Source organism: Argiope bruennichi, chromosome 11, assembly GCF_947563725.1.
Source record: "Argiope bruennichi chromosome 11, qqArgBrue1.1, whole genome shotgun sequence".
In the NCBI taxonomy this organism is placed as follows: domain Eukaryota; kingdom Metazoa; phylum Arthropoda; class Arachnida; order Araneae; family Araneidae; genus Argiope; species Argiope bruennichi.
This window is the reverse complement of record NC_079161.1, coordinates 67,762,314-67,790,052: the sequence shown is the minus strand read 5'-3', so window position 1 is coordinate 67,790,052 and position 27,739 is coordinate 67,762,314. Positions and strand designations below refer to the sequence as shown.

Genomic DNA, 27,739 nt, shown 5'->3' with positions numbered 1-27,739 from the left:
CCAATTCATTTCTTTATAAGGAAAAAAAATAAACGACAGTACCTTCCAAAATACAACACAGGATTATGCAGATCACAAAAAAAAAATTCCTAAGATTCATTAATATTTAATCGACACATAATTTGGAAGAAATGATCCGAGCAATATTTGCAACAGTTGAGTATTTTCCTGATGGAAAGTGCTAGACAACAAGCATCCATTGGTCTTACATTCAAGAAAGAAATGTATTATTTTATGTAATGTAATTTCGCAAACAAGCGAAAAAGAAAGAGCACGTGTCGTCACGTAATCAACAGCTGTGATAGGATAATTAAATCGAGCATATTGTTCCATAGGGGAAAATAATTAATTCACCCTTTTCAACTGGCAATACTTCTGGAAATTAAAGTGGATTCGGTACGAAATTTCAAGACTGAAAGCGCATGAAAATTAGTAGCATTAACTGGTTTTTATCTTTTTTTTTATAATAATTATTTGAATATTTTAAAACAGGTTAAACAAATACTTCGATAATCAAATAAATTTCGCGTCTCATCAGGCGATTCTAATCTGTTGTTTCGCTCACAGGTCCTGGCCGAGATCGAGAACTGGCCCGACGATACGGACCCCGATGTTCAGGAGCTTCGAGACATTTTGTGCGACCCCCACTTCCGGGTAAGTCTTTTCTATGGAGCATGAGTTATTTTTCCAACCAACTCGTGCATGAAATAATAAATAAGCGAATTTCGGAAGTTTCCATAATAATTTATTCAAGAAAACGGTATGCATTTTTTTTGCTTGACATATGAGCGGACATTTCTAATATAGAATTGCATATTACCACTTGACAGTAACCTGACATAGACAGGACATGCCTGACGGCAATATGGATGAAAAATTGGGGTAAGGGGTGTGTGACAGTTGAGAGGTTTCTTTCCACCTAAGTAGATACATCGAATGACATTTTCTTGGCAAGATGGAATAGGAATAGCTGCATAATACAAAAGACACCTATTTCCTTCAAGATTTTGCCAGCGCTATTTTTCGAATTCTTATTTATTTATTTATTTTATATTGTTGGGATTAGGCGCTTGATGTCAATTAGGCGTTGTGAAATTTCTGTTTTTAATTGTCTTACAACTAAATGAAATGAAAATATGCGAAAACCTTCGAAATGAATTTTTTGGAAAAACTTTAGAAAAAAGTTAATTTTTGAATATTTGCATAAAAAACAGATTGAAAGCAGATCTATGAAATCAAAACATACAAATTAAGTGGCAAAAGTTTATTACTTTTAAATTAGAAAAAAAAATAACGTTTATATATGTATATATTTCAATTAGAATATATATATATATATATATATATATATAACGTTTTTTTTTTTTTTTTTTTTTTTTTTTTTGAATTATGTGAGAACATGGTGTTGCTTTGGTTTGGGGGTTTTGAATCCTCAAAATGTTCAAACAGAAAGTAAAGGGCAAGGTCTTAAGAAGTTATCAACCGAAGAAGCACAAAAAAGAAAATAGGAATAGAAATAAGCATAGTCATATATATAACTTTAAGATAGATTTATATATAATTTAAAAATTTTTTTAAATGTCTGGCAAAAAAGTTTTGGAGCTCGAATGATTTTGAGATGAAAAAAAAAAGTACTTTTATAAATGTTGGTGATTATGAAATATGAGTCATGTGAGAACATGATGTTTTTCTGTTGGATTGATGCCACGACATTAAAAAAATGTTCTCGCATGATAACTTGAAATTTGCGATAGCAAATTTCATTTATATTTTTTTATTTTATTTTTTCCTGAAAGAAGGTATAAAGCAAAAATCTTCTAGTTTAGAGGTTTATCAAGTGATTTGCTTAAAAGATGGATACAAAATATATTTTATCTAATTCCTGAACTAAAAAAGTCGTATTTCAATTATCTCTTGAAATATTAGGATTATGCTAAATAGCATGAAATTATCATTTTTTATCGGCGTTGAGATGCATTAAAACAACTATTGTATATATTTCTAAATGAATTGATTATTTATTCTCTGGTTAAGGAACTGAAGAGCATATTGAGAAATTACTATACCAAATTTGAATAAAAAATATGCATTACATTTTAATTTATGAGATTTTCAGTAAGAAAGTTCCATCTTATTTTATATAATCGAAAATGGCATCCAAACATGTAAAATAGCATTAAAACGTAAGCAAGTGCAAATATAAAAATCACTGTAATTTCCCAAAATATAGATTTAGAAACAAGATTCTAACGGTTTTATAAAGAGACTTCGTCAAACATTAAGAATAATAAATGGGAAAAAAATTCATAACTTCGAAAAAAAACCGTTTTTAACATAATCAACTATTTTAAATCAGTTGTAAACAAAGAAAATAAAAATTATTTTTAATAGATCACTAAAAAAAATTCTTATAAACATATTTTAAACTATCTAATTCAGAACAATAGTGTTGAAAGCAGGCGACCAAGAATAAAGAGCTTATCGCTCAGTTAATCTTATATCGGTTCAATAAATCTTATGCGGAAAAGAAAAATTGCATAAAAAATAGATATTTTTTAATTTATAATAAGTGAATAGTGCAGGGAATATAAAAATAAATTTCACGATTTAACAACGAAATCTTCCAGTTGTTTCAAATTGGTTGATATTTCTGGGAAAAAATATGTACAATATAGATATGAAATAACTTTTTAATGCTTAGGGGCATTTGAGCTAAAATTAATCAACGAAATAAAAAATAAAGTTTCACATGCAGACAGTGTAAGACATAAGAAAATATATTCTACAAAGACAAGAAAAATAGTACCAAAAGTTGCCGATAGGCGAGAGTTTAGCGTTTCTGCCACTTACTTGCTAAATAGATTATGCATATGTGACAGCAGCGCCACTCCTTCTTTCAGTCAATCGTTCATTAATTCACCCTTGATTTGTTTTTAATCTTAATTTGAGAGTTTTTTTATCGTAAAATTGTTTTAGAACATAAAACATAATGCTACAATGGTTCTTACAGAATTTAGAACATAACTTAAAAGATGGTTCAATGTTATTATGGCAACTATGATAGAAAAATTTGAGGAAACAATATTTCTAAAAGTTCGCAGAGAACGAAATTTCTGTTTCAGTTGATACTATAACAGAAATTTTGACAACATATTTTCACCATAATCACAGTTCTTGAGTACCAATAGAGAATGCTATACATTGGATACGTTATACAAGAGGAAAATTAACACATTGAAAATGTTACATGTAGTCTAGAGGAATGTAATTTTGATTAAAACGAAATTATATACTGTAAGTTTTACACTATATGGCATATATATTTGTATGTGCATTTTTAATTACATGAACATCATTGAAATTTTGCACAATCCGATTTCCTACATTCATTGATGTTATTAATTCATTTGAGATTCCGAGATCTCTCCAATCATTAATTTTTATTACCTTTTTTTTGTGTGTAAAATTCATCCCCTATGCCTTCAACTATGTGTGCATAAAATTTTATATCCTTCTATTATATATTTTAATATCTGATCTTTCTAGACGAGGACAGCTATTTTTTGGTCACCCTGAATTTTGAAATACCCAAAAAATTAATTCAAAGCAATTTGCGTCTTATGTTGATTCATTAATCTTATATGGAAAATATTATTCCTATAAGAAGAGAGATTAACATTAACTAAACATAAATATGTCCAACAGGAAATTAAGTATACTGAATATATAAATAAATTTCACGATTTAACAACGAAATCTTCCAGTTGTTTCAAATTGGTTGATATTTCTGGGAAAAAATATGTACAATATAGATATGAAATAACTTTTTAATGCTTAGGGGCATTTGAGCTAAAATTAATCAACGAAATAAAAAATAAAGTTTCACATGCAGACAGTGTAAGACATAAGAAAATATATTCTACAAAGACAAGAAAAATAGTACCAAAAGTTGCCGATAGGCGAGAGTTTAGCGTTTCTGCCACTTACTTGCTAAATAGATTATGCATATGTGACAGCAGCGCCACTCCTTCTTTCAGTCAATCGTTCATTAATTCACCCTTGATTTGTTTTTAATCTTAATTTGAGAGTTTTTTTATCGTAAAATTGTTTTAGAACATAAAACATAATGCTACAATGGTTCTTACAGAATTTAGAACATAACTTAAAAGATGGTTCAATGTTATTATGGCAACTATGATAGAAAAATTTGAGGAAACAATATTTCTAAAAGTTCGCAGAGAACGAAATTTCTGTTTCAGTTGATACTATAACAGAAATTTTGACAACATATTTTCACCATAATCACAGTTCTTGAGTACCAATAGAGAATGCTATACATTGGATACGTTATACAAGAGGAAAATTAACACATTGAAAATGTTACATGTAGTCTAGAGGAATGTAATTTTGATTAAAACGAAATTATATACTGTAAGTTTTACACTATATGGCATATATATTTGTATGTGCATTTTTAATTACATGAACATCATTGAAATTTTGCACAATCCGATTTCCTACATTCATTGATGTTATTAATTCATTTGAGATTCCGAGATCTCTCCAATCATTAATTTTTATTACCTTTTTTTTGTGTGTAAAATTCATCCCCTATGCCTTCAACTATGTGTGCATAAAATTTTATATCCTTCTATTATATATTTTAATATCTGATCTTTCTAGACGAGGACAGCTATTTTTTGGTCACCCTGAATTTTGAAATACCCAAAAAATTAATTCAAAGCAATTTGCGTCTTATGTTGATTCATTAATCTTATGTGGAAAATATTATTCCTATAAGAAGAGAGATTAACATTAACTAAACATAAATATGTCCAACAGGAAATTAAGTATACTGAATATATAAATAAAGTTCATGATTTAGAGGAGGATCTTCCATTCGCCTCAAATTTATAAATATTTACACAGAAAAGCAGGTGTTCAATTATTCTTAAGGACAATATAAAATTATATAATCGAATAATTGAGTATAGCGGTGTTTCATCACATTTATAGATCTAGCAAGGCTCATATAATTATTTTCACAAAATTGCTTTTCTCAGAATCCGATATATGGCACTATTTGTGGTTTGATGATGATTTAACGAGAAAATTTCATCTTGTTGTTGTTGTTTCTTTTGGCACTTGTCAGAGACAAGGCAGCTGACTAGATCAACGATTTTAAGCCGAGAGAGTGTTTCTTGTTTTAGTAGCACCATCTAGTGCCAAGAGTACGTCTTAGTTACTCATGCGTCACATTCTCTTCCACAACCTCTTTTTACAGGGGGGGAGGCACATTCACATTCCCCACAGATAGGACTTAGAAGAACAACCATGTCCGAACTGGGACTCGAACCTGAAGTACCCACATCGCAGGGAAAACGCGCTACCCCTATGCCAGGACGCCGGCTTTCATTTTGCTGTTATACAATGCGTTTTAAAAATTGGAGAGCTTAGAATTGTTTCATGTGGGATTTTGGCCTGATTGTTAATATCAAATCCATTTCATTAATCTGCAGTTTCAAGAAACACATCACAGCGACTGATAATCTATTAATTATTAATTTATTAATTTCTCTGTGGAAATTTATTTTATTACGTTAATAGATTTAGCATAAGTAATTGAATGCTTTTGTTTCTATAACTTACAGTTTTTATGACTGTCTCGTTTACTAGTCTAGAGAATATATAGTTGTCATCAAAAAATTCGAACTCGAGTTAGAATCTCTGCATTTAAGACCACTCTGAGTTGAAAAAATATTTTTTTGGAAAATGTCCATTTGTTTGTCGCAAAGATAACTAAAAAAAGCTTTGATCTAGATGGTTGAAATTTGGTATACGATCTTTACATCAAATTTGTAAATTTCTCTCAAATTTTGAGCAAAATCCGCTTAGAGGAAGTCTATTTGTCCGTCTATTCGAATATAATTTAACAAAATAACTACAAAACATAGAGGGCCTTGATAGATAAAATTCGGGGCACAAAATCAACATCTATAGTCTAGACACCTATCAAACTTTGAACTAACCCCAACAAAGAATTAATCATCTGTTGGTCTGTACTTTCAGAAATATGTAAACACGATCATTCAAAAAGCAGTGACAAATATATCAAGTCTGGTGCGCGATTTTGTGACTATAAATGCATTTTCGTGTCGAATCTTCGTTTCAGTCGATTGAGAAAAAAGTATCTAAAGCATAAATTTTATTTTCCGATATTATTAACAGTGTAGTGAAAAGCTTATAAGGCAGATAACATCAAGGAAACACGGGTCATTTCTTTTGTCTTGTGGTCTTGTGACTCGGCTGCGAACCCCAAAGTCCCAGGTTCTATCCTCGCTCTTAACAATCCGCTACAACAGTATGGCAGGGATTAATCGCCAAGTAACCTCGCCAAGGATTACACGATGGATTCAGTAAAAATTCTAAATTCATGCCAAAGGTTAATATTTTGTAACTATTGTACAAGACGTTCTCTGGGGAAACATCTTCATCAGCGTGCATGCGAAACAATGTCGGAGAGACCACTCCTGCTTTTATTACATGATTTTGTAATTTTTCCATGGTTTCTCGAACATCCCGTACAAATTCCACCTTATAGTTTCGAAACAAATTGTTTTTGTTTAATTAGGAGAAAACATCGTCTTGAGGATGACCGTAATATTTTCTTGAATTAAACCGAAAACCACGACATCATTAACAATACATTATCCGCACAATACCTTATCTGTAGATTTTAATTTCCTACGCTGGATTCATTTAAATAATTATCCACAAGCCAATCCCATCAAACTCATTAAACCCCCTTTGTTTAGCTTTGAAAACTCTGTAATTCATTGTTAAAACATTTAAGCAATTCCTTAGGCTCTTAGTTACGCATGCGTATCAGTATCATCACGTGATGTCCTCTTCCTTGCTTTAGATTTGTATGTAAGTGGTAAAAGGAAAAAGAAAATAAGAATCTGTGAAGTGTCATTACCGATGTTAAACTTGTTGCAAACAAATCACGTGTTTTGTTTTGAGATTAGTCTTAAATCAACTTCCGGGAGTAAAGACTGCCTGCATCCGTTTCGGCCTTTCATGAAAACAGTAATTAGGGAGAGTATCTTTTTGTCCAGTGCGCATGTCTCTTGGAAAATGCATCTGAGTGCAGATTGAGGTTCATTCTCGTGCTAATGGATAAACCAGCAGAGTTGGTCTTTTCAAAACTTTCTCGCGTGCTTTCTAATAAAGGTATTATGTATTTTCCCCTTATATATAGATTGGAAAAGGTTGACTGGATGCTATAAAAATGAATTGAAAAAGGCTGTACATGCCTAAAGTGCTCAGTTTTCTTTTTACAGCACATGAGCAATTTTGTCTTCTTAGATTAGTCAAGAAAGCTTAGTATGCATTTTGAATGCTTTTTATTTATTTTTTGTCGATCGATTAAAATCAAAATTTGTCGTAAGACTACAATTTAATAAAAATATCACATATAAAGTTTCATTTTCCTAAGTCGTTGTATTTTTGAGTTATTGATTTTACATTAAATAGAGTGTCTTCCTAAAACTTTCTCCCGTATTTTCTCGCACTTCCCATGCCAGAGAACACCTTACACGGCGCAGGAATCCAATAACTACCAAATATTAACATCTGATGGAAAATTAGCATTTTTATTGAATCTATCGTGTCACCTTTGGCGAGTTATTTGGCGATTAATCCATGGCATGCACTATTAGAATCCATAAACCAAATTCATGCGTTATACGTGTTTTTCTGAACCGATTGAAACAAAAAGATGACACAAAACTGTACTTGTTGTCACAAAATCCCTTACCAAATTTGATATATTTAAGTCATTACGTTTTTGTGTTATCGAGTTTAGATATTTCTGGAAATACAAACCGACAGATGGTCAACCCCTTGTTGAATTCGGCTAAAAATTTGAAAGGTGTCTACGATACAGATTTTAAATCCATGTACCGAATCTTACCTGTCTAGCTCTCTTCGTTTTGTAATTAGCGTGTTAACTGATAACCGAACAGCTGGACAGATGGATTTCCTCTGAACAGATTTTACTCAAAATGTGACAGAAATCTGCAAACTTGGTGTAAAGTTCGTGTACCAAATTTTAACCGTCTAGCTCAAAGCGTTTTATAGTTATCTTTGTCACAGACAGACATTTTCCAAAAATGTGTTTTTCCAACTTTGTAAAGTCTAAAACGGGGAAATTCATCAAAATCGTAAGCTCGATTTTTTAAACAATTACTATACTTTCTCTATACTAAGCTCGGCAGGCGATTAATCCCTCGAGGAACTTGTTTCCAAATTTTATATGGACCGACATTTTAGGTATTAAACCTGTAGTACCAAATTTTATCCATATACCTTAATCGAAATTTTTAAATATGGCAATATTTCCGCTTTGTATACCTAGTATATGAAAAAATAACTTGTGGAAGCGGTCCCCCCCTCTCCCCCAAACTTTCTAAGACACTTTCTAATAAAGATGTTATACCCATTTCCTCACATAAAATTGTAAACTTTGGGGGAAACAGTGAATGCATTGTATGATTCTGGCGAATAATAGTAATATACAATATATTACGTGAATCTATTGTATGATCTTTGGCCTTTTAATCCCCATGTTATTAACATACAAGTACCCGAAAATTGGATATGTAATTTTGCCTTTTTTTCCATTGATTGATATTAAAATCTGGCAAAAAAACACACTTGACACTACAAAATCGCATACCAAATTCCATTAATTTAAGCCATTGTGTTTTTGAGATATCTCGTTTACGTGCATGTGAACATGCAGACCGACAGACGGCCAACTCTTTGACAAATTGAATTCAAAATTCGATAAAGATCTTTATTTCCAGATGCTTAAACTATAAATCAAATTTCATTTATGTAAATAGTTACAATTTTAAATTATTGCTAGTAGATGAATGAAAAAATGCAGACCGACAGACAGTTAGACCTTTTTGCCAGAATTTGTTCAAAATTTGGTACGGATTTACATTTTAGATGCTAAACTTGTGTAAGACATTTTATCTATCTAGTTCTTTATTTTTTGCAGTTGCCAATCTAAATTTTCCTTGGAGAGGCAAAAGAGCTTCTTGTTAATAGCTCAAAATTTGAGAAAAATTCATAATTTTTTTTATTTGTACCATTTATTTTTTTGAAAATTTATAAATTGCATTTGTACTTCTGTACACATTTGATTTATCGTGTTCACATACAGACAGATATAACTCTAAAAATGTTCCTTAATATCCAAATTGCTTTAAATACTGAAGCACAAAAAAAAGGCAGTAAATATTAAATAATTAAATATACAGACCTCATCTTATTGAACTTTGTTACAATCTAACGTAAAATAAAATGTGAAATTCACGATTTAATAATTTATTTTTATTCGTGCATAATTTGATTTGCACGCCAATGAATTTAAACATTAAAAACATCTGTCTCAGTTGCTGGCCGCCAAAGTTCAAGTTGGGATTTCGCATTCAAAAATGACGCAAATCGAAAGAGCGGAGTCAAAGAGACTTTTTACTCTATTCAACGTTTCAGATGGTAGTATACTGATGTTACAATCATCTGTTCACCATTTGTATTACTATAAGATTTGTACTGTTTCTAATGTAATTATCATCCTTTCGTCATTTGATTGTAACGATGTAAGATAATAAAAAGTGTTTTCAGTGAATTTATTAACTAGTGATTATTTGCGCAATTGCTATTACTTACTACTTAATTTACTAATTACTTGTTTTCGCAATCCACCAGCAAACTCTCATAGTAAACCTGCACAATTTCTCTTACAACACTTTTGTTGCACAACAGAGCTATTATGCTAACTCTAAAAGTAATACTTATAAAAAAAATGAATTTTGCTTCTAATATCAAATTATATTAAATGCTAACATACGTGACACAGAAATCGTACTTATTGCTTATTGCCGAATAACAGCGATTAGATGGAAATAAATCGCCTTTCGAACATTTCAGACTGATTCATTGGACTTTATTATATCCGCACCGAACTCATCGCTCCACTTAGATAATTAATGGGGATACAAAATATTATTAGGAATACTAGGAAGAGGGCTCGCCGTGCTATCGAACTCTCCATTCAGTCAGAGGTAAGAAGAGAAAAAAGAAATCTAGATGATAGAAATAAGCTTTAAACAGAAAGTTTAATCGAACACCAGAATAGTAATCTCTGTGAATTACTTATGGGAATTGATATTCATTTCTTCAAAAGTTATTATTAAAAAAATTATTTTTACGTTAGATTAAATTTTTAATTCCGCTTTTATTTCATAGCATATATATATATATATATATATATATATATATATATATATATATATATATATATATATATGCAGTAATTTGTAATAGATGATTCAATTAAATCCGTAGTTTTTAAACATATCAAATAAAGCGATTCTTTTTTTTAAAAAAAAAGAATGCATTTTATATTAATAGTTTAACAGTTAAAAATATAATCTGGCCGAACATCGCCAAAGCTTGCTTTTATTTATCATTTTATGATTCAGATACATTCATGATAATATGATTTAATCTTTAAAGACCACTATCCGATTTTTTTTATTATTATTATTTTGCGTAGTGATTTTAAATTATAAATTTAAATAAAATTATATTAGTTAAAATCATAGCTATGTTATTTATTTTGTCGTATACGTGTAGTATCGAGAAAGTATAGTAATTGTCAAGAAATTTGAATTCGAGATTTTAACGAATGTCTATATTTCAGAACTTTCATTTTTGAAAAATGTCCTTCTGTCTATGACAAAGAGAACTCAAAAACGTTTTGAGCTAGACGATTGAAATTCGGTATATGATCTTTAACCAAGTTTCCAGATTTCTATCAAGTTCTGAGAAAATCCTTTTATAGAAAATCTGTCCGTTCGACTGTTCGAATATAAGTTAACTTGATAACTACGAAACAAAGATAGCTAGATAGATAAGATTCGGTACCCAGATTCAACATCCATAGTGTAGACAGATACATGTCAAAAATTGAGCGAAATCGAACAAAAGGTTGACTGTCTGTCGGTCTGCATTTTCAGAAACATGTAAATACAACAATTCAAAAACGTAATAAAAATATATGAAATTTGGTACGGGATTTTGTGACTACAAGGACAGTTCTCTGTCAAAGTTTCGTTTCAATCTGTTAAGAAAAGCGTATCTAAAGCAGAAATTCGATTTTCGGGTACGATTAACGGCATGCCAGGGATTAATCGCCAAATAACTCGCCAAGGATGATACGATAGATTCATTAAAAGTGTTCACTCCAAAAATTAATATTTCGTAACTATTGTGAGCCAATGCCATGCAAAAAGTTCTCTGACGTAACAGTTTATTAAAGAGTATGCGAGAAAGTTTTGGAGAGACAACTCTCGTTTGCTATCAATTCATATTTACTAAATTTAGACAACAAATATTCCACAAAATGCAACATATTGTAAATATTTTTTTATACTGTAACAAAATAAATAGGTCCTCTATGATAAAAATTCCAGTCTTATTTCTCTTCATATATTTTTTCTAGTCTCTCTCTCTGCATTTTAGTTCGAATTCTAGTGTCATGTTAATAATGTCTGAATTACCGGTACATTCATCAAACATAAAAGATATTTGAAGTCTCGTAATTGTACTAAACTCCCTGTCACTTTCGTTGCGCATGCTCACTAAACCAGTGAAGTCTTTTCCGTTTGCATCGTCCATACCGGAAGTCCTCTTTCCTGGCGTTAATCCTGTCCGTAACGCGGGAATCCAGGAAATCGATCGTCTTTGAAGGCTTTCTTTTAGTTGTCTTCACGAAAACGGAAAGAAAGATTTAAAGAAAAATAATAAAAAGAGAAAACGGATGAAAGAATTAAGACTACTTTAAAGAAGAATTAAGGAACTCGGATAAGATAGATTTCATTCCTTTTTCTTCCTTATGTAAGATAGATACGAAGAGGAAGTATTATAATTGTCAGAAAATTCGCTCTCGAGATTTATGATGAATATCCATGGTTCAGACTTTTCTGAGTCTGCAAAACATATTTTTCCTATTATGTCTGTCAGTCTGTCAGCAAATATAAAATTTTGGTTGAAACTATAAAAATATTTGGATGTTCGTCCTCAGTTGACCATATGAACATTAATAATTCAAACCCGCAGGAGAAGTCTTACTAAAACTCTCTCGCATACACTCTATTAAAGATGGTATCACAGTGAACATCTTACATGGCATTGGCATACAATAATTACGAAATATTTACTTTTAGCATTAGTTTAGCATTTTCACTGAATATATCGTGTCAACCTTGGGGAGTTATTTGGCGATTAATCCCTGACATGCGGTCAAAAATATCAAAAAATTGAATTTCGTTTTCAGATGCTCTATTTCCAATTGCTTGAAAAAAAATAGACATAAAACTACACTCAAAATCACAAAATCACGCATCAAATTTGATGTATTTAAATCATAGCGGTTTTGAATTATAGCGTTTACATATTTCTGAAGGTTAAGACCGACAAATGGTCAATCTCTAGTAGGATTTCACTCTAGGTGTCTATTACTAAAGATGTCCGATATGGATACAAAATCTTATCTATCTAGCGCTCTTCTTTTTGTGGATATTGGGCTAACTTATATTCAAATAGCCGGACAGACAGATTTCCCCTGAACGGATTTTTCTCAAAATTTGATAGAAATCTATACTTTTATTTTTAAGCTTGTATACCAAATTTCATTGATCTAACTCAAAGCCTTTTAGAGGTACATTTGTCATAGGCAGACAGAGAGAGACGGACATTTTCCAAAAATGAGTTTTTCGAACTCAGGAAGGGGTTAAACGCGGATATTCATCAAAATCTCGAGTTTAAATTTTTTAACGATTATTATACCATCTTATACTACGTAAACGAGAAAGTAAAAAACAAATAACTACATAAATAAAAATAATCATTTTGATTTATCATTAGAATTGCAGATGTATATCATATTTAAGGCTCAATCTGTTTGCTGGCTATCTCTCTGCTTATCGGCATATTTACGAGTATATGAAAACAATGATACAGGACTAGGCAAATGAAATTTGGCACATGGAATTATCATTATAATGGTAGATATGAATTAAATTTTGGATTCTGACAGTGGAATAGGAAACCCCCAAACTAAGTTTTCTTTACTGTTCTATAAAGCACAAAGCCTAGTCTATATAGCCTGTTCTATAAAGCGCAAAGTCATCCTGTATTAATATACGAGAAAATGAGTTACTGTATCATATATGAAGTTTGCAAAAGAAGAAAGTATTGTTATGGAAAAATCCATTCGGTTAGTTTACTGTGAAAAGTCTCGCAGGTTCAGAAAAGAAAGATGGCAACACTTTACTCAACTAGTAAACATGAAAACGCAACAAAGGTATGCACAAGACCTGCACTTGTAGTCAATAGCAGCAGCACAAAGCGCTTTGAGAGAGCTCGTTCAAGATTAGCACTCCAGACAGAGGCTTCGCTGAACTACTCACTCTCTCAACTTGATTCGACTCATCTTTCTCTCATCTGAGCGATTAAATCCCGCGACAGGACATCAGATGTTCCGGAACAAGCGCGAAATTCGAGTGAATCTAATGGAAATATCGTCAAGATTGGTGAACAATCATAAACCATTTTTTGCCAAATTCGACGCCAAGTCTCCAAATGGTCGACAATGATACACTTTGTATCTAGTCAGCATCCGTTAGGATTATCTGTAAAAATTCCTTCCTTACCAGGTAACTTACAGCGCAAGAACACAATATACAATACAGATTATTGTAAATTTCTTTACAATACAGATTCGTATACAATTGTAACAGGCAAAAAAATTTGAGCCCAAGTTTTTGAATGAATTGTCTTGTTTCAAATTTCCCTAAATTCAAAGCAACCCCCTTTAGAGTTCCGTATGTCGATTGATATGTCGATTGATCTATAAGTTTAGGAATAAGATAAATGAAAAAGATATAAATTAGATGAATAAATTTGGCATCAGGTCTTTCTGCCGAAATTGTCAATTTCTTTCAGTTTGTGACGTAATTCACCCACAGAAAGTTTGTCTGTTGTACCGCAAGAAATCAAGCAGATAAATTTTTTCCAAAAGGTTTTATTTCTTAATTATATCGAATTTCGAACCAAATCAATTACATAGCTGATTTTCTGTCAATTTGTTTATTCTTAAATATCTCAACGATTCAGATGATTGAGCAAATAGGAGAAAATATTATTTCTTACGAGAAAGAAAACTACTACTAATAACACGTACTATTTTCATAATAATTCTATATTTAACCAACCCCACAGCCCTGTATATTCGGAAAACTTATTGTTTTCATATATCTTGAATTATTTTTGTAATATTTATCCATACATATAAAACTTTGAAGTACATAAAACAAAAATCGCTCATTTTACCAGCTACGTTAGATTCAATACTTTCCGTAAGTAATTAAAGGAAGCGCAAAATATTATTAGAAATGCTCTGGAGAGTGCCCGCCGTGTCAGCAAAAAGTCTGTTCAATCAGAGGCAAGGAGATATAAAAAAATCAAGAAATAGGCTTCAACAGAAAACTTAAATGAATGCTAATTTAACCGGCACCAAATGGATAATCGTTATGACTTAATTACAGAAATTGACGTTCATAGTTTCCAAAATAATTATTTTACAAAAATAGTCTCTTCTTAAAATTCATAAAGTTTTCTTTTTAATGGTATCAATTTTACTTTCGTAAGAGTTTTCTTTTAATTTTAGTAATATTTTTAAATTCAATTTGATACATGATTGATGTGATAGTATGTTTTTAAATACTATTAGTAGTACGTTTTAGATAGTATGTTTTAACTGCGCTATACTATTATCAGCTTAACTTTTTGTCGTAAAATATGCACTTTTTAATTTTGCAATAAATGAATTCAATTCAATTCACATCTTTAAGTTATGTCAAATAATAGGGTAAATTTTTTATTGCGAATTTTAATTGTATTATTTAACACCCTAAAAAGTCAATAAACTTAGCGAATAAATAGTTCGCCAAAGGTTGTTAGTTTATTATATACCAGCTAAAATATCGGCGTTGGTTAGGGTAAAACATTTTTTTTTACAAACGATTATACATATAATACATTGCTACCAAAACTTCATTAATATCTTGTTTGCATTTCAATCCTTGCGAGCAAAATTTTATTTTGCGTCGAATTTGAAAAAGAATGATAGAATTCGTAAGAAAGAAAGTCTATTTAATACTTTTTTTTGAAAAAATCACAACCCGTTCATACTTTTTCGTTCAACACTTTTTTAATAATTTATTTTTAAATGCTTATTTTAAATTAAAATGTCATTGTACACAATTTCTTTGTATCTCCAGCAATATTATTTTTAAAAAATAAACTTTAGAATTCTTTTGAAACTGAAAAAATATATTTCCAAAATATTAAAAAAATATCAAATAAATCTGTTTGTAGCAAAAATTACAAATCAGTATAACAACAAAAACAATATAATACGGAATGGTTCAAAATCTCTCCGTTGCCTAGCAACGTCGTGTTTATAAATTCTTTCATTTCAAAATCGTCTGCACCTGTTCAGTCATTGATTAAATTTTTGAAAAAAAAAATTAAAAGAGGAAAATTGAGCAAAAATGAAACTGCTATCACTAAAAAGTTAAACTTTTGAATTTTAAGATGGTATAAAAATATTTTTTGGCATATTATTTTTTCTGATATCACAGTGGAAAAACGATCAATTTTTGGTTAATTTTTAATTAATTGAATATTAGATTGATTTTTGCACTTTGAAAAGTTGACAGAATTTTTCCTTTACCTTATGTATCAATAAATGTCCAAAGTTTGATCGAATTTTTCTCAGTCGTTTAGGAAGAAAAATAGAGCATACATATAGCATACCACAAATACTTTTATTTGCATTAAAATAGCAATTTTTGTATAATTTTATACTTAATATTTTCTGCTGTAAACAAGAATTCTTTAATGTAATCTTTCTTTAATTCGACTTATTGATATCCTGGCAGTTTGAACTTGTTCGGTATTTGTTGGGTTAATCAGAAACTAATTAACATAGAGTTTTAAATTATTCTAGTTACTTTTGGAGACCAACGTGTTTGCTCATTTAGCTGACTTTTTAAATGACCAATATACAATAGTTATATGATAGTGATTATCAATCTGAACATTGTTAAGCCTATTTTAGCGGTTGTTAAATTTTCTGTTTGGTGTCTATTTTTTTTTCTTTTACATTTTGTTTCCTATCATTAAATGGAATTTCAGCTGTCTCCAGAACATTTCTAATAATGCCTTGAAATACAGTTAATTAGAGAAGTACTGAATTATACATAGCAGTAAAAAAACTTTATATATATATATATATATACTAGCCGCCTTTGGCGACCAGCCGGTTCGCCAATCTTAGTGTTCGTTAAAATTTTAATAATTAAATATTTTATGCAATTCCAACTTTAATAGATTCTTCAGCAAAATATTTTAAAACTTCAAATTTTGATAGTCATATAATTCACTCATAATATTATAAAGGCCTTCAGTCATAACGTGATATGTATCTCTCTAATTTTCTGTTACCCCTCGTAGAATTTATGCTTTAAATTAAAGTGTAAAGGATTAATCTGCAATTAATATAACAATATTTTTTACTGAAACAAAGCATTTTTTTAATAATATGATTACTGTGATAGAGTCACTGAGCGTTTAAACTTTATGGGCACTAAAGAATATCTTTCTTAATTTATGTAATATCTCAAGCATTTGTCAACAAAATTTTCTCAGATTCATCATGAATGGATCGATTCATTAACAATGTTTCATTTTAAATGCATCAAACACTCAGAAAATAAAATGAATCGTTTAAAATAATCTGTCGAAAACAGGTTTAAAAAAACTACTTAAAAAACGATGTACTTAAAACTATAAGCATATATAAAAAATATATATAACTAACATAAATACAATTTAATTACAAAAGCATGCAACTAACCTAAAAATAATTTAAATCATTGAAAACAGGTTAAAAAAAACTACTTAAAAAACGACGTACTTAAAACTATAAGCATATATAAAAAATATATATATAACTAACATAAATACAATTTAATTACAAAAGCATGCAACTAACCTAAAAATAATTTAAATCATTGTAAACAGGTTAAAAAAAACTACTTAAAAAACGATGTACTTAAAACTATAAGCATATACAAAAAATATATAACATAAATACAATTTACTTACAAAAGCATACAACTAACCTAAAAGTAATTTAAATCGTCCGTTGATAATGGTTGCCATGCCAACGATCAGAACACAGTGCGCATGCGTGAATTTTCTTCGCCTTTTACGTAACGCAAATGCGTGAATTTTTCTACGCCAGTTGGGGTAACGCTATGAAGATTAGACATTTTTAATTTCCTTTATTCTGTGCTATTTTAATTCAAAAGTACTTCAGAATGAATCTGAAACATGGATTAATTAACAATGTTTAATTTTAAATGCATAAAACATTAAGAAAATAAACAGAATCGTTTGAAATAATCCGCCGAAAAATCTTAACCCTAGCCTCATTACTGTTGGGAGAAAAAAAGAACTAAAGCCTAAATCATTTGGCGTTGGGGAAAATTGAAGATTTTTTTGGCGGAAAAGTTGGCGGTGGGGAAAATGGAAGATTTTTTTGGCGGGAAAGTTAGTTTTTAATTAATAATTGACTACCCCTAACATTTAGGGGGATGAAAAATAGATGTTGGCCGATTCTCATAGATACCGGATAAGCACAAAAAATTTCATCAAAATCGGTCAAGCCGTTTCGGAGGAGTATGGCAACGAAAACTGTGACACGAGAATTTTATATATTAGATATATTGCATTAAAATAGCAATTCTTGTATAATTTTATACTTAATATTTTTTGTTGTATATATATATATATATATATATATATATATATATATATATATATATATATATATATATATATATATATATATATATAACCAATCTAAAGTAAGAAAAAGTTTGAAAACGAAACTAAAATGAAAACGAAACAAAACAGTTTCGAAATCGCAACTAAAATTTATTACCTATTTAAACTAAAACCAAAAAGGAACTTCATAGTATTTAGAGAGCGCAATTGCAGCTACTTCTAAAACACAGATGAATTGATACAAAAGTATTAGAATCAAGTTAATAGGAAAAACAAAAATCAAATAAAAATTAAACCAAAAAAATTATTAAAAAAATATTAAAAAAAAGAATCCGGCCTGAAGACTTTTTCAAGGGTCACCCTCAGGCAGGGATTCAAATAAAGGGATTTTTTCTGTGAGGACATACAGACTTTGTCTAATAATGATTCCTCGTGACCCGAAAATCCCCTGAAATTATGCTCAAGAGATATACCATTTTAACAGAAAGGAAATACAAAATAACAAATTAGAAAAAAAGAACCACAACAAAGTAAAAATACAATAAAAACAATAACAATAAAAACAAAAACAGCATTAAAATTAAAATTAAAATTAAAAACGAAAAAGCCAGAACATACTTTCAAGGAAACTTTAAACAATCGATTGTGATTTCCTGTTTTCAAAAAAGTTAACGGTAAATTATGTAAACAGAGGTAGGCACCCAGCGCCATCTATTGAGTGATCCAATATGCAAGTAAAGTTCTATTTTTATTTAAGCCAAAGGATTAATCCCAAACCATACCTTGTTTAATTAAAAAATTGACATTACAGTAATTTCTAGGAAAATCATTTTAATTAAATTTTTAAGGAGGATATTTGATGCTTCAATATAAGAATTTTTATTATTGCAAACCCTTTTGATCCTGTTAACTTGTGAGAAAATTAGATTTTTGAAAATTTTAGAGTTTAGATTGGAATGGTAGTTACATAGTTTTGTTATCTTAAAGTTGAAATCATCCCTTTTATCGTATATACCAATTATTGTTTTATCATTAGCAATTTCGATTTTTAAATCCAGAAAGGTAGCCTCAAGTTGATTTTTATTTGTATCTTTTAGAATTAAATCTTTTGGATAGCAATTAGTAATAATATTAGTATTGTCGAAGTTAATCAAAAGTAGGTCATCAATATATCTCCACCCGTTTATTAAATTATATTTAATTATTTTTTTCTCATAGTAATGCAGGAAAATATTAGCTAAAGCACTTGAGAAAGCTGTCCCCATTGGAATGCCCTTGACTTGTTTATAAAAATTAATACCATTAAACACGTAATTTTCAGTAATATTAAAATTACATAACTCAAGCCAGTTATTTTTAGGAATGATATTTTCATTTTCCTATTAACTTGATTCTAATACTTTTGTATATATATATATATATATATATATATATATATATATATATATATATATATATATATATATATATATAATAAATAATGAGAGAGGAAGAGCGAGAGAAAGAGAGAGATTGCTTGAACACATTGGTCATTCAATGTTTTTACTTATTTCAACTTCTGAAAAGTTGGTAGGGTGTTTCTTTCTTTCTTTCTTTATTTCTTGAAAGCCGTCTAAATAACTGGGGCTAATTTTAGATCTATTGCATTGCGATATACTTGATGGGGATGCATTTGCTCCAATATTAGATTGAAGCGACCACCAGCAATGAAATAGAATCATTTCACGTGCTGAATTCGCAAATCCAGCGAAATATCTGTCAAAAAAAAAGTAGTATATTTTAGAAATTTCCGTCCGGGGAAATTGAGTCCGGAACCCAATTTGAACTGGAGGCAGTACTAAAACTAGGTTTTCCGCGTACATATCGAATGCGTTCTTTTCCGATATTGGATACATTCTCGCAATGATTGCCATTCCTAAAACTCAAAAAAAGACGAAGAAAATTGATTGCTGACTGGACGAAATGTGATTGGCCGATGTCAACGCAACACAGTTTTTTCCTACAGGCAATTGCCTTTTTCCTTTTTACTGACACAGGAAAAAAATATGCTGCTTTAGAAGCATTTTATGCCTTCTTTTCCTTTCCGTTTTCCGTCTAGTTGGGGGAAGGGGGATCGTTTCAGTCAAGGATCATTGATTCTTATTTGCAGCGTCAGGCGGAACTGTTTATCTACAGTGGCTCCCAAAAGTGTCCGTACACCAACAAGAATCAATTAAAAACCTCATTATTTACCATTATATATTCTTATTTTTACATGAAAATTTTTTCATAGCATATTTTTAGTTTTTAATGAAGCAGTGAAGAATAAATTTTAATTTCGATGCAAATTATTTTTTTAAAAATGACAATAAATAAAATTGCACAAAAATAGGACACAAAAGTGATCATACACTTTAAAAAAACATCACTAAATATGAAATTTTCTAAATTTTTCTAAATGGTTAGTATTTAGTAGGATATCCTTTATTCTTTATAACAGCGTTTAAACGTTTGGGCATAGATTTAACAAAACGGTCGGTTACTTCTGCACCGATATTGTTCCATTCTTCGATCATTACTGCTTTTAGTTGAATTTTCGATTTAATGTCGTGACTTCTTATTCGCACCTCTAATTCTTTCCAAATATGTTCTATAGGGTTTAAATCCGGTGATTGAGCTGGTGTTTTAAGGGTTTGAGAGCAATGATAGAAGCAAAAAAGACGAACATTTATGGCCGTGTGCTTAGGATCGTTGTCTTGGTAATACACAAAGTTGTTTAAAATGCCCAATTTTTGTGCTGACACTTTTAAATCATTATTGAGAATATTTATATAAACTCTATGATCCATTATACCATCAATGAATACTAAATTGCCTACTCTAGCCGCTGACATACACCCCCAAAGCATGACACCTCCACCGCCATGTTTTACTGTTCCAACTAAATTATTGGGATGAAGTTCTTCGTTTTTTTTTTTTTTTTTTTTTTTTTTCCTCCATACAATGATTTTCCCATCCGACCCAAAGATGTTAAACTTACTTTCATCTGCAAATAAGACACGATTCCAATAGCTCACTGGCTGGTTTATCATAGATTTGGCAAATTTAAGCCTAGCAATTCTGTTCTTCTGACTTACAAAGAATTTTTTTCGTGCAGAGCGGCCATGTATACCAGCATTCCGAAGAATTCTACGAAAAGTTTCACAGGAAATAGAAGTTCCATTTGATTCATTATATTGTGAAGTAAACTTTATTGCACTCAGAAGTGGATTTTTTAGAAATTTACTCACAATATTTCTTTGACTTCTAGCTGACAGAATTTGAGGGCGACCATTACGAGGCTTGTTTGCAATCCTTTTTCCCTCTCTGTAACGTTTTATTATGCGTTGAATGAGGTAGACTAGTTATAGTTGCAATGCCTCTAATTGATTTTCCAGCTTTAAAATGAAATATAATTAATTTTCGTACGTCTAAACTCGTTTCTTTACAAATGCGCGTCTTATCTAAGAATAAAGTAAATAGAATAAATAATTGTGATATTAAATACTGAAATCAAACAATTTTAGTGTATTTTTCAATTAGAAGAAAAATAAGCCGCAAAAGATATTTTTATGATGAATTTAAATAAATAATGTGTGGATGTACGAAGACTTTTGTGTTCTAATTTTGTGACATTTTTTATTTATTTATTTTTTAGAACAATACTACTTGATTTTTTTATAAAAATATTTGTTCAGTTTTAATAGGAACTATTTAAAGATGCTAATTAAAAAAACCAACTAAAAATGCTTTATTAAGAAGTATAGAACACAATTTCTTCAAATTTCTTTAGTGTACGAACACTTTTGAGAGCCACTGTATATATAAATAAATAATGAGAGAGGGAGAGCGAGAGAAAGAGAGAGATTGCTTGAACACATTGGTCATTCAATGTTTTTACTTATTTCAACTTCTGAAAAGTTGGTAGGGTGTTTCTTTCTTTCTTTCTTGAAAGCAGTCTAAATAACTGGGGCTAATTTTAGATCTATTGCATTGCGATATACTTGATGGGGGTGCATTTGCTCAAATATTAGATTGAAGGACCACCGGCAATGAAATAGAATCATTTCACGTGCTGAATTCGCAAATCCAGCGAAATATCTGTCAAAAAATAGTAGTATATTTTAGAAATTTCCGTCCGGGGAAATTGAGTCCGGAACCCAATTTGAACTGGAGGCAGTACTAAAACTAGGTTTTCCGCGTACATATCGAATGCGTTCTTTTCCGATATTGGATACATTCTCGCAATGATTGCCATTCCTAAAACTCAAAAAAAGAGGAAGAAAATTGATTGCTGACTGGACGAAATGTGATTGGCCGATCTCAACGCAACACAGTTTTTTCCTACAGGCAATTGCCTTTTTCCTTTTTACTGACACAGGAAAAAAATATGCTGCTTTAGAAGCATTTTATGCCTTTTTTTCCCTTTTCGCGTTCCGTCTGTTTGGGGGAAGGGGGGATCGTTTCAGTCAAGGTTCATTCATTCTTATTTGCAGCGTCAGGCGGAACTGTTTATCTATAATCAATATCGCGTACTATAAAAATGTAAGCCGAGATTTCGGACTATAACCATCTGTTTAATAGTCCTTACGATGCTAAAATTTCCTGAACTTTTGAGTGTGCATAATTGCTACAACTAATATTTAACCCCAATTTTCTTCTTTCTAATTCCTACTGGTGTATAAATTTGAAAAGCATCCTTTTAACGACTGCGATTGATTTTGTTTTTAATAAATTTTTATGGAATGTTTGTTGGAAAAAATCATTCTATTCTAGGTTCCAGTAATTTATAATCATTTATAATCGATATCCCGTACTATAAAAATCTAAGCCGAGAATTTCTTCTATAACCATTGATTTAATAACTCTTTTTTCAAGAAACTTCTTAAACTTTTTATAGATTTTATGATTTCCACTAATAATTAATTTTATTCTTAATTTTTTTAAAGTTTTTGTGGCTGCGTTCAATTTTGGATTTTAGAAAAGATAATAGTTTTAAAGAAATTATTAAACGAAAAAAAATCGTTTCCGGTTAAAGTTCTTTCGTTCTTATTCGCAGCAGAACTGTTTATCTATTATCAATAAAATGAACTATAAAAATCAAAGCCAAGAATTCGATCTATAACTGTATGTATTTATATCTCTTTGGTGCTGTAATTTCCAAATTTTTGCTATATTATAAATTTCTTACTGATGTTTAACCCACTTCTTAATTTTTAAAACATCCTTTTACGATTAATTTATTTTGTTTTTACAAAAACACTAGATTAATACTTTTTCCTCTTTATGGCGTGTTTGTTAGAAACGTAAAAAATCTAACCCAAAAATTCAAAGTATAACTTTTATGTACTATATTTGTTAAATAAAATATTGATTTCATAGTTGTGGCGCCATCTAGCCCAATATTATAAACAATAATATTTAGAGCTCGTAATATTTATAATCATGACTATATTATTCTGTGTGTATATATGGGTTCTTATATTTTATAGCTGTCTTGTTAAATTGTCCTAAACTTTTCTTTAGTTCAGCAATTTCTATTACAGTTTAATTTTAGTATATATATTATATGATTATCTTTTTATGATTATATTTCAATTTGTTTTTACAAAAACACTAAATTAATACTTTTTCCTCTTTATGGCGTGTTTGTTAGAGAGTAAAAAATCTAAGCCAAAAATTCAGTTTAACTTTTATCTACTGTATTTATTAAATAAAATATTAATTTCATAGTTGTAGCGCCATCTAGTCCAATATTATAAACAATAATATTTAATGCTCGTAATATTTATAATCATGACTATAATATAGTGTGTGTGTGTATATATATATGTATATGTGTGTTCTTATATTTAATAGCGGTCTTGTTAAATTGTCCTAAATTTTCCTTTAGTTCAGTAATTCCTATTGCAGTTTAATTTTAGTATATATATTATATGATTATGATTATCTTTTTATGATTATTTTTCATTTTGTTTTATATAATCTAAATTCATTAAATTGAAGTTTTATATTTATTGTGGCCTCTTTTTTCCATTCCTGTGTGGTTTTATTTTATTTTAAAAGCCATTCAACAATTGAACGTTGTCTTTTTAGTGATAGCTTAAATATATACAATACAGTAATGCGGACTTTAATACAACGTGGGTTTAATTTCCATTTTGAATGAAAAAACATTACATGAAATTGCACGGATTGTATATTTATCAATATTGGGGACTTGTATTTAACCCCATGCATATAAACGCCTTTTGAAGATCTGTATATTGGTGTAAATGCGTTAACTGAAGAGCGAAATGACGTATAAAAATGAGACTTAATACATGATTTTGTTACGAAGATTTTAGGTATTGTAGGTATGTGTTAAATTTTGTATAAAATCGGTAAAAAAAATGATGCCCAAATTGCATTTTCAGTTTTTTTCTTTTTCTGTAACACTACGAGGTACAAAGGTTTCTGAAAATAAAAATCATAGCATTCGTAGATTACGTTTGAAAAGAAGGAATGGGGGATGGCAATTTTATTAGGGAATATTCGAGAAAATATTGGAGAGATCACTCCAGCTGGTTTTATATACAAGCCATTTTTCCATTTTAATGTACACTCCGCAAAATTATGAATTATGAAACAACGAATACTTATTTTTTCATTTTTTGAAAAATGAACTTCTTTTACTTTTCATTCCTGGTGTGGCGTGGTGTGGAGAGGGGGGGTGCCAGCTCAGGTGTTGTCCTCGTCATCTGACCATGGTTCAAAATTACGAGGTTCTTTCCAAAACAGCCCTAGTGTTGCTTTAAAACGCGACGTTAATATAACTAAACGAAAAACTTTTCATTCAAATTTCTTTGACTGTTCTACACATTTCTTTGACTATATAAATTGTTTGACTGCTCTTCATATTAAAATTTTCCTATATAGGATTTTTTTATATAAATCTTAATTTTTCACCAGGAACCTTCAAATTCTATATAAAGAGGTTTAGCTAAATTATTTATTGGAGTCTATGGTTTTAATTATTTATTTAAGTTAACAAACAAATTATGCATCACTTTTAAAATATAAATTAATTAATAAATCACGTATAATTAATGACAGATTAACAAGGTTATTAAATCTGAAAACCTTAAACGTCTTGCCAAGAGAAGATTAGTTATTTTAATTTCGAAAACTGAAACGAACTATTTCGCTCAATGAAAGCGAACAACTTCGGAGCTTCCAGAACACTTAAAACACCGTTAAGCGCTTCAGCAGCTGCCAATTGACATTGCCACCTGCTCGGAAAAGTTTTCTGGAAACTTTATTGCCACCATCGAAAACTTTCATTATGTCCTCTTGACAGGCCTTAAAAAGAAACAAGCTACATTTAGCGCTAACGACTCCATTCCACTATCGGAAGCGAAGTGAAGTGGTGCAGAAAAGAATTTTAATATCTTTTCGCGGGCTTGGCAAGCAGCGGCCGATATTTGACAGCTCGCGTTTAACTGTAGCCGCCGATTGAGGCTTTTTTTTGTTTTTGATTCATGAATTCGGAGTGGAAATTAAAGCGAGATTTTATTGGAGTTTTAATTGTTCTGGTTTTTCTCATTTTTAATTTTGGTCTTCAGCGTTTTATTTGTTTCGTAATTGTGGCAACTCCGAAGTGAAAGGATGAAAGGGAAACCTTGTTAAGGTTTCAAATGGATTCGCTATTTTTTTATTATTATGCGGAAAACTATTTCTTTATTGTCTCGAGTTGAATCCAAACGCGTCAGGTTTCATGATTGATTTTTCAATTAAATATCGATTTCATGTTTAATTTCTTGACGTTTTAATTGATATTGATAAAAGAAAAATTTTAAACTTTGAATCTATTTCACAGCTGTGTCAGATAAATGTGCTATGTTATTACTGCCATATTTATTTATGCAAATGATAAAATTTTAAAACGAAAATTTATTTTTAGTAATTGCATAAAACATTACTAACGGCAATAGAGATGACGTTATTTTTATTAAATTATTTCTTGTTAAAAATATTTTTTTTATTTGGTAGTTATGTATTTATGTTAACGTTAGTTATGTTAGTTATGTTTCAAGTTCATATCAGAATGTAAAATCTGAACTCAATTTTGATATTTTATGAACTGTAGCGTTTCCTTTTTTATTCGTTTGTTCCTCAAGATATAAAAGCACACAGCCTTAATTTTTCTATTGTTTGGTGTCTATTTACATCAATTATTATCTTTTTGCTTTAGTTTTTTTCCAGTTTCAATTAATGATTATAACTGCTTTCTGAGAGCTACAATAGATCTCTTCAAATTCTAGATAGTATATATATATATATATATATATATATATATATATATATATATATATATATATATATATATATATATATATATATATATATATATATATATATATATATATATATATATATATATATATATATATATATATATATATATATATATATATATATATATATATATATATATATATATATATATTCTTTTAGAAATTGCACAAGTTCGATTAGTTCGATTTAAAAAAAAAATCTTTTCTTGCTGAGTATTCCAGTAAGTCTCTGAGATGGTGTAAATGCTCAGTTCCTCAAGTTTTTCTTCTCTTCTTTATGAAGACGATAGTGCAACTGCCGAACAATGAAAGTGAACAACATTATGCGTGATTACCAAGTTTTTTTGAAGCCACAATGATTCTATGATGTACTAATTGCATTTCGAAATAAATGCTCTCTTCCACATTTGTGGCCAGTCCTTCGAAATTTAAAACTAAGCATATCTCTGCAAATTTCTAGATAGAAATGAGAAATTTTATGCTTATAGATGAAAATAAGAGAATAGTTATACTAATTCACACTTGAAATTATGATGGATACATAAAAATTAAATTTTTGCAGTTTTTGTACAATTGCCTACCTTATTTAATAAAATTTTGTAGTTTGAAGTACGTCTAGATGCAATAATTAAAAAAAAACTTGTTCCTAAGTATAAATGTTGCATCAACATGTCGATTGCTAGTATATTGTATCATGTATAGTTAAGTCTGATAGTAAATAAGCTAGAAAATGATGTAATATATTTCAGATTTGAAGGAATTTCAATAATCATCAACATTTTTTTAATTGAAATTATGTTTTTTTTCCCTGAAAATTAACCAGCAGTTATTTTTTAAAATTATTAATATGATTCCTATCCTATTTTAGAAAAAGCGCTTAATATTTTGCAAAATGAAAAGTGCAACTTATTTGAACAATTTTAACGTAAAAAATACATTAGTTCATTTCAAGTATCAGCTGGGGAATATAGATGCATACATACATATTGAAAAAAACTAAACATTATTGTTACCCATTTAAATTTGAAATTTAAAGCACTTCTAACGCTTTTTTTCTTTTGATTTTGTTAAATAAAGTTAAACCGTAAGGGATATAAAGATTAAATACTCATAAAACTAAAAATTATAATTCACTTTATTAGATTAAATTTGTATTATGCACATCAAAATTATAATTTTTATAAATGTCTTCTGCATGGGAAAATTATATACGTGTTTCTTTATACTAAATTTTTAAAGCAAATTTCTCACATTTTATTTATTACTTTCAACACTCATCTGAAACGCGGTAAGTGTCATCAGCAATTTTTCCACGGAGGCTTCGTTTCGTTATCAGGGACTTGGAGAATCATTCTTACTCTGACAGTGATTGATTATCATATGGTATA

General features: G+C 29.7%; 1 protein-coding gene across 3 annotated transcripts in view; it reads left to right on the top strand.

Moving 5' to 3' along the window:
- The window catches only part of LOC129957168 (peripheral plasma membrane protein CASK-like), a 666,946-nt gene that overhangs the window by 441,642 nt on the left and 197,565 nt on the right, over positions 1-27,739 (top strand). For all 3 annotated transcript variants that reach the window (XM_056069352.1, XM_056069351.1, XM_056069349.1), the window contains exon 3: positions 568-654. In XM_056069352.1, the coding sequence (XP_055925327.1) occupies positions 568-654 (87 nt within the window). The remainder of the gene's footprint in view (positions 1-567; positions 655-27,739) is intronic.